The 8602-nt window shown below is 42.0% G+C and overlaps 1 protein-coding gene across 1 annotated transcript; it reads right to left on the bottom strand.

Moving 5' to 3' along the window:
- Positions 1-2624: 2624 nt before the first annotated feature.
- LOC127307026 (UDP-xylose transporter 1) lies at positions 2625-6391 on the bottom strand. The gene is made up of 8 exons (XM_051337721.2): positions 6233-6391; positions 4871-5017; positions 4565-4749; positions 4422-4489; positions 3921-4053; positions 3473-3634; positions 3060-3335; positions 2625-2969 (listed from the first exon to the last, which is right to left on the bottom strand). Exons 2-8 carry the CDS (start codon positions 4983-4985, stop codon positions 2883-2885), a joined length of 1026 nt encoding a protein of 341 aa, XP_051193681.1. The 5' UTR covers positions 4986-5017; positions 6233-6391; the 3' UTR covers positions 2625-2882.
- Between the last annotated feature and the right edge of the window lie 2211 nt (positions 6392-8602).

Raw genomic sequence — 8602 nt, 5'->3', positions numbered from 1 at the left:
AGTTGTCGAATCCCTTACTAAAATGGTTCTAAAAGCTCCATCCAATGACATGTTAGTTGGTCTTGCTGCAGATTTGATCCCTTAAGGAGTGGCTATTCTTCAATTCCCGGATGATACTGTGTTGTGTATTTCACATGATCCTGATAAAGCTATTAACCTCAAGCTTCTTCTATATTCCTTTGAGTTGATGACGGGGCTTAAGATCAATTACATGAAAAGTGAAGTTTTCTTAGTCGGTGGGGATAATGATATTGCCACTCTTTATTCTAACATGTTTGGTTGTCAAGTAGGAAAGCTTCCTTTGAAATATCTGGGAGTCCCTGTCTCCTCTGGAGTTCTAAAGAATTCAGATTGTGATTTCATTGATGCCAAATTAGTCAAGAAACTTGATGCTTGGATTGGTATCTCAACTTCATCTGGTGGTAAGAAGATTCTTATTGATGCTTGCTTATCCACAGTCCTTTGTTATCCTATGTCCATGTTCTTTCTCAAGAAATGTTTCCTTGAAAAAGTTGATAAGTATAGGAAAAGATTTTTTTGGCAAAAAAGGAAAGATAAGAAGAGCTATTATATGCTTAAGTGGTCAAAAGTTTGTAAATAGAAAAAGAAAGGAGGGCTTGCTATTAAAGATTTAAGGAGACAAAATATAAGTTTGTTAGTGAGATGGTGGTGGAAGTCAGAAACCCAAAATGGGTTATGGCAGGAAATTGTCAAGGATTGTTATCTTAGAAATAAGACTATTGCTACTGTGCTTCCTCGGTTTTCGGATTCACCTTGCTGGAAATCATTGTTACAAGTTAAGGATGTGTACTTTGCTGGGAGGAAAGTGAAACTTAAAATGGGTGACATTGTGAGGTTTTGGAAAGATCCTTGGGACCCTGGACCTATCCTAGCTGAGCAGTACCCTGAGCTTTTTAACATTTGACAAATGCAAGAGTATACTATTAACAATGGGCTGAGATTCTTAGGAGATTTGACAATATATGCTTGAATAATGATTCGGATAATGTTTTTTTGGGGTTAACTGCAAACAAAGTCTTCTCCACTAAGTCAGTATGTGAATTCTTGGAGAGTAATCTTTCTGGTTCGGACAATAAGATGATTTGGAAAGCTAAGCTTCCTCTGAAGATTCAGCCTTTTATGTGGCAAACTTTTAGAAATGCTATTCCTACCAGAGACAATATGAGACGACTTAAATGACTTGGTAATCCTGTGTTTTCTTTCTGCAGGCAAATTGAGAATGTGAATAATTTATTTTTCACTTGTCCTATTGCTCGTGTTGTTTGGGGGGTGCTGGGTAACCTCTTTGGTACCAATACATGTCCAAATTCTCTCTGCAATATTTTGGTTTTATGCCTTTTTACCCGGAGGGTCGAAAATGTATATGGTGGGGATTGCTGCTATTTGTTGGGGATTTGGATAATTCGTAACAAAGTTACGTTTGACGAGTATACTCTCAAATCCCCCATCGAGGTTGTGTTTATTATGTGTTCTTTTCTTCTATACTGGGTAGGTTTTCAAGCAAATGACGATAATGGGAAGGTGTTGGCAGTGTTACAATCGAGATGCATAAATAAACGAAGAACGAAAAAGGAAAACACTGCAGGGGACACGAGATTTTAACGTGGAAAACCCTTGCAACACACAAGGGAAAAAACCACGGGCGCCAGCCAGCAAAACTTCACTATTTCGGTGGTGTTTCAAACGCCGTGGGTGTACAATGATGCGATGAAACCCTACGCTTCGGCCCAAGCCTCCGGCGACGGGCCTCGCTCCGCTCGTCAGAAGTTAGCCTCCCTTTAGTATATGAATTTGGATCACAATATAACAGGCAGGGACCAGAAAACTGATGAAGTTTGCTGCTGATGTGGGTACGAGGACAAGGGTGAATGCTGTACAAGATCCGGCCATGATCGGCGATTGAGGGGAAGTTTCGTGGGTGTTGGCTCTCTAGCTGGATGTTTGTTTAGGTCTTTTGGTTGGCCTCTTAGCTTCTCCTATGACATTTAGATGAATTTCTTGTACAAGAGTCTTGAGTGATACTTGGTGGTGGCAGGTTTTTGCCCCGCAGGGGTGTTTTGAGATCGAAACATTATCAGCGGGTTTCCTGCCACTGCCCCAGCTCGATTTCCCATCTTTTTGTCCTGTTTTATTTCGTTGTCCGTTGTTTGCTCTTTGTAGCGAACTATGTATTTCCGTTATGTTTCGTAATGGAAAGGGGGTTAGCCCGTTCCACAGACCACAACTTATCTATCTTATAATAACGAATCTGCAAAATTGGCACGTTTGGCAAAAAGAGATAGTATATGCTTTCTGACCTTGCTTCGCATTGACTGTTATTTGAACAAAATATCCAAATAAAATTTTGGTAAAAGTTATGTCTTCGCCGGAATTTGGATAAAATTTCTCTTTCACGTGTTTGTGAAGTATGCAAATCTCAAACACCTCATAGATAGATATAGAGATAGGAATTTGTCGAGCTAACCGCACTCCGTCGTACACGTCATGAGTTCATTGATTAAAAAGGACTGGGGAAATTTGAACCCAAGTCCTACATTGATGGATATTAGATACAAACGCATTTTTAACTTGTGAAGAGTTATACATTTATGTATTGCTAAGACTGTTCACAATTTCTTGAAGTTCGATATCCCCCAAATGAACCATATGGTGCCTCTATACAATTTCGGTTGTGGCCACATTGAGTCGTCTACTGCCGCGTCAAATTATACACCAGCTAAACAGATACCAGTACATTTGCTTCTCGTGCCTCTTGATAATAATTATGAATACCTAATGGAGGAAACAAAAAAGAGTAGGCGTGCAACGTACTGCATATGTACTGGTGCTAGATCTGGTCTAGGCTAAACAAGACGAGATGCTTAGTACTCATGGGTTACGCCATTTGCCTTCTTGATATCGCTGTCGTCTTTGGTTTCCAGGAGTGGCTCAGTCTCCTTCTCAGGCTTCTGCAAGAACATCAGATGAATCTCATGTGTGAAGCTTCTGTTAATGGTTAAGAAACAAAATCAATCATGCGCTGGTTGCTGAAATCAAACCTGTGACAACACTGGAAGTGATTCAATTGCTGACTTCTTCTTGCTCTCCATCACCGAGAAGCAGGAGTAGAGTGCCATCCCAAATATGGCGACGAGAATGCCCAATATGTTCCTCATGGTGAAGGGATCGTGCAACAGGGTGTAGCCGAATGACAGAACTAGGCATGTTTTAAGGTGCCCAAGAACCTGGTATGTCACCGGCGATGTTGTGCCGATCACGAGGAATGTACTGAAGTTCACGGACACCGCAATCAGACAAGACATTATAATGAAGCCCTGCAAAAGTTCATAAAACATTATTACCATGTCGTTCTGATCCACCCAGATTTATGTGCATTATGTAGACGTATTTGTTTTATTGTTCTCCTGAAAAATTTAGCCAAATGTTTACATATTAACCATTGAACACATACCACAACTGGAGCAGTGTATTGGTGGGCAAAGACGCTGCGGTTAGTAAGGAGTTGATCCACGAAGGGGCCAGTTGCAAACAAAATTGCTGCTTGGTAAGGTGCAGATTGGTACAGAAGCTGCGTTGAGGTGACTTTCAACTTTCTCTGTATTGTATTTGTAAGCTTTTAACAGGTCAAGGATACAACATGGAAAAATTGGCAGTAGTACAAAATGTTAGGATAAGCAATGACATGGGTAGCTTGTAATGAAGTAGCATAGTTCTTCTCTTAGGCATTTTAGAACATGTTCAGAATATATATTACTGAATCAGTACATTTCCTTATTTTGTATTATTTTGCTTTCAGGTTCTTATAGTGATTGCCTGAACATACTATTGCTATAGATACTATTCCTTATAAGGATGCAGATTGTGAAACCTAGGTGATAAATATTTCAAATATAGGATACAATTTGGCCAACACAAGTAGTGGCGATGGCGAGGCCAGAAAGAATCGACCCAAGAAGATTTAACTTGAGGTCAGTGACAGAAGCAATGGCAACTCCAAGCAGCAAAACCAGCAGAGAAAACTTGATACTCTCACTGCACATTGTTTGTTAGATTGGTGTCAGCATAGCAAGAAATGGAAGGAAACTGACTGGTTTCTAAAAACAAATAACACTTAACGGGGCTCAGAGGCCCAGAGAATACAACAAACACTAAACATTCAAATAAATACAGAAATATAGTTTGGTCAGTTTTTTATATATTTTTTCATTTGATCTGATGATTAAGGAGAACAATTGATGCACATAAATTTTTTGCTGTGGCCAAATTCGAAAACTGCATAAAAGCTGCACTTGTAGGTTGTAGCATATCCATCTTCTTATCATTGGTTTGGCCTGAATGAAATTCAGTTGGTACTTATAAGTTATAACTAACAGACATCACTCCATTTGATTTTTTGTTACCTGAATCTTTTCTTTAGGAAGATTGTCTCCAACAGTACTGTGAAAGGTATGATGGCCAGCTTTGTCATCTGCAGAGCATGCCGAATGTTAGAATCTGCTGCATCCTTTCCCAAGCAAGGAACCAGAATGACAAGAGAACCAACCTGGTAGAATCCAATGGAGTTGAACCCTAAACTAAGGTTGAGAAGGCCAATCGAGGTTCCATTCAGCAGCCCGAATAGTACCACTGTGTGTCCATCGATCGCCTTGGGCTCGAAGAAGCGCATGCGCTGCGCCACATAGAGGGTGCAGAAGGTCACCATGAGATGCCAGCTTGTTAATGTTGTAGCTGCACAGACAATTAATGGCTCGTAAGTAGCGAACTGGAAATCCGTATTGCGGAATGCTGATAACCCATGATGCCAATCAGGTTTTCTTATGATTGTGAACTACAGAGCTGAATTACATACCGAATGGGAAGCCAAGGGTGCTGATGAGGGCTTTGTTGCAGATGACAATGGCGACCGACGATGCCACGGAGAGCGTGAGAGAGCCGATCACGCCAAGCTGGAAACCGGCAGTCATCTTGGCCACTTGGTGCCTCTTCTAGCCCGAAGCTGCAATACCATCAAGAAGCTCAGTGCAAAGGTACTATATATGAATGATACTCGCCGCAACAGTTTAATCGAATCTCTTCAATTAGCTAAAAAAAAGACAGATGGTCCATGTATGCGCGTTATTCTATTTTGCCAAACACTGAAACGAGACAAAATCATGTGCTCCTTGTTTAAGCAGAACCAGTCACCGTGCTGACTGACGCTACATAGCTCCTGCCAATGCCAAGTGGCCGCCTTGCCAACACTCGGAAAGATTCTGATCGAGCGCTGTCTTGGGATGCTTTCCGAAATCCTTTTGTCATGCCATCAGCACTTGGTGAGCTGAGAATATATTCTTGCAGCTGCAGGCTTCAGATGCAAGGCTATTGTGGTGGGCAAACATTGACTTGAAGCCTGAAACCGGCATGGCGAGCCCACACGAAAATTCGGCAGGAACCAGGCCCCTTTTCGCACACGTATGCAGAAGTGCCGTCCAGTTCAGACTAGGAATAGCCTCGCTGGACTTATGACTTTGCCAGAGCGAGGAACCGTACGAGTTTGGCCAAGTCTGTTTCCCCAAAAGAAAGATGACATGGTGCTATGTACTGACGTACTGTATTCTTAGAATGCAATCAACCGGCATCGGACATCGACACTCCTGAAACCGGAGGCACAACCTCAGTTTTTCTCAGTTGTACTAGTTAACATGCCTGCAGTGAGGTTATGCCTGACCTAACTTTTTTCAAACAATGCCTAACCTAACTAGCCCACCAAGGTCCTATTTCCTAATGATTCAGTGGTTAACTCCGGTACCATGGAGTACATTGATCCGAGTCCTGGAAGGTGGCTGGAGTTGCCTTTTGTATGGTTGATCACTTGGGAAAGATGTTGAGCTTAAAAAGTTACGGCGTGGTAGATTCATATGCAGAGCTTTATCGAAAAATATGCAGAGCTTTTACTGGATTAGCCACATCCATGGATGCCTTTCTGGTGTCTTGCCTAGTTGTCTCAAGCCAATCCTACCCCATGAAACAGGTAAGTGGGAAATTTGGTTGAAAAATTGGAAACCAAATAGTGGCATGCATTGTAACATCATCCCATCGAGTTGGCTCTCAACTTATGGCCATGCATATGATAGCCAAGCCATGAAGTATATGGCTGAAAACTAATGTAACAAGGGGAAGAAAAACCTGAGGCGAAAAATAATCCTCAAATCATAGATTGAGCAGCACTCACCTCAAATCCTTGGAGCAGAGTACCGGCTGGGGCGCGCCTCCCTCTGCTCTCCTCCGCTCTGTTCTGATCTTAGCCTCCTACTTCTCCTACTCACACGTCTGTGTGTGAGAAGGAAAATAATGGTGGTGTCGTTTCAAAAAAAAATAATGGTGGTGTGGTGCCTAACTGCAGCTGAGCCGGTTCTAGGTGGAGGGACTCTCTGTCTCTGTGAGGATGAATGGAGGGCGACGGGGGGCGGTCTTTTATGTTCAGGTCATCCGGTGGGCCGGTGGAGGTGTTGGTGGCGTGTGTGTTTGGGCAGATTGGTCCTCCTTACGTTGACACCCTTGTCCCCATGTTTGCTTCATTGCTCGTGCTGCTACCAGAAAGGGAAGGGAAAGATACGCACGTACTCACCCGAGGAATGCTTCCCACTCGATGGATTACCAAATGGTATGCCTTCCCTAGAAAAACAAATGTTTCTGCCGACACTGCTTGCATGGAAGAGAACGCTGACTGTGTACAGCAAAAGTTTTTTAGTTTATCTTACTAATCATTATAAGAAGAATAGCATTCGACCGTTAATTAGTGAAAAATTGAAAGGAAATCGTCACCAGTTCCCACATCTGTCTGCCATCATGGAGCACGACCGGCACCGGGGCATGGCTACCAACATGAAGCTTTGGAGATAGAATACCACTGCTGAAGTTTCCAACCATCTTCACCGTCATCATTCCTCCTCGAGCTAGCTATTCCGACTTCACTTCCGACGGTCACCGCTGATATTGCGGTAAAATATGTCGGAGGAAGCCCTTGTATGTCCATGCCAAACAGTCATGCTCACACGTTGACGACTAGACATCTCTGGCTCTAGCAAGAAACATTGCAGAATATTTCAAAAACAATATTAATATCCACCGGCTAAGAATTTTGAGTGAATTCCATATTTTACCCTCTAGTTTGCTCATTGTGACAACAATTACCCTATTTAGTAGAAATTGCTCTGTTTTACCCCATTTAATGAAACTTGGGCCACATTTTACCCATTTTAAATTTGGAAGCATTTTATCCATTGAGAAACGTACATTTGGTCTATGTGGCATGGGCCATTTTGTTTCAGTATAACACTTGTGGGGCCCTTGGTTAGCATGCCGAGGACTGTCCAGGGCTTGCACGGTGATTTGAACGACCTACTGGGTGTTAAGTGTTAACCCCAAAAGAATAAGAAATGCAACAAGCGAGCAGAACAAAGGCTCATGACAGGATTGTTGCAAGCAGGCTAGACCAAAAGAATAACGATCATGGTTCAAACGTGTAATTTAGGCTAGACCATATGACGCCAAATAGTTAGAATAGGCCAATAATGTTAAAAATATGATTCCGGGTGAGTGCTCGATCGGCTGGACCATTCTGCCCAAATGGATCCTGTTTATTTGCTCCGTTTGCAGCCGCAGCCATCTAGTAAGTGACAGAGAGCAGGGTATTGCTTCTTTGCTCGTCTAAATGAGGTGACCATAGTTAGCTTTGATTATATTGAAGCGAGTAAACATGATTAATTGCATGGTACTATCTCAAGTTTCGTTCGTTACGCCTCAGATTGCTTCACAGATCGCATACACTTCATTGGCTACTCTCGCATTGCAACAACCATTATTTTCTTGTTCATCACTAACCACCTTAATTATTCTTGCTTTAACAAAGCATCGAGAGCGCACTGGCTTTTAGTACTTAATTAAGTAGAGGGCCATGTGAAGAAGATGTTTCATCCCCAATCTTCCTTGATGCAACATGAACTTTGCTTAACTAATTAAGTGATATAAGGCCTGGCGTGTATGCAATCATATGATGCGAAGACCAGACGAGCAATTAATTAATGCACTGATTAGTTTACACACAGGGATGGCATCATAATTAAGCCGACGACATACCTCGAAAATCCATGAACCAGAATATTCTTTAATGATCCACTTTGGATAGTAGGTGAGGTGCAAACCATAGCTGTGGTGTGTAATCATCTTTTTTTCGTCCTTGTTTTAACAAAAAAATCCCAGCGAAGATGTGCTCCATTAACGAACCACGATAAAAGCTATGCTATTGCAAAAGAGATATCAAAAGATGAAGATTGTAGCATTAGGTGGTGTTTAACTTCTTATTATGGTGAGTGACGATCAGTGTAAATTTAAGCTGGATTAGCATAAAAACTTGTAAAAGCTTGCATACAAATGCGCCGACAGGACTAAAAATCGCCGAAATGCCCATCTCAAAAGCTGATGCTTCGACCTAACAAAGGTGCACCCACTGATTATGAGACAAGTGAGAACGTGCATGCAAACCTTCTCTAAAATCCAATAATTGACATGCATGGAAAGTGAAGAAAGAAACCCATGTCAC

The sequence above is a fragment of the Lolium perenne genome, chromosome 6, assembly GCF_019359855.2.
Source record: "Lolium perenne isolate Kyuss_39 chromosome 6, Kyuss_2.0, whole genome shotgun sequence".
Lineage (NCBI taxonomy): Eukaryota > Viridiplantae > Streptophyta > Magnoliopsida > Poales > Poaceae > Lolium > Lolium perenne.
The sequence above is the reverse complement of the archived record's forward strand: the minus strand, read 5'-3'. Positions and strand labels throughout refer to the sequence as shown.

What these genes read in the sequence shown, in the direction of transcription:
- LOC127307026 (XM_051337721.2), bottom strand. Translation starts at nt 4,985, where the DNA reads ATGACTGCCGGTTTCCAGCTTGGCGTGATCGGCTCTCTCACGCTCTCC. An exon ending in CACCCTTGGCTTCCCATTCG is followed by an intron (nt 4,750 to 4,870) that starts GTATGTAATTCA and finishes TTGTCTGTGCAG; the next exon opens with CTACAACATTAACAAGCTGG. An exon ending in AATACACTGCTCCAGTTGTG is followed by an intron (nt 3,336 to 3,472) that starts GTATGTGTTCAA and finishes GAACTTTTGCAG; the next exon opens with GGCTTCATTATAATGTCTTG.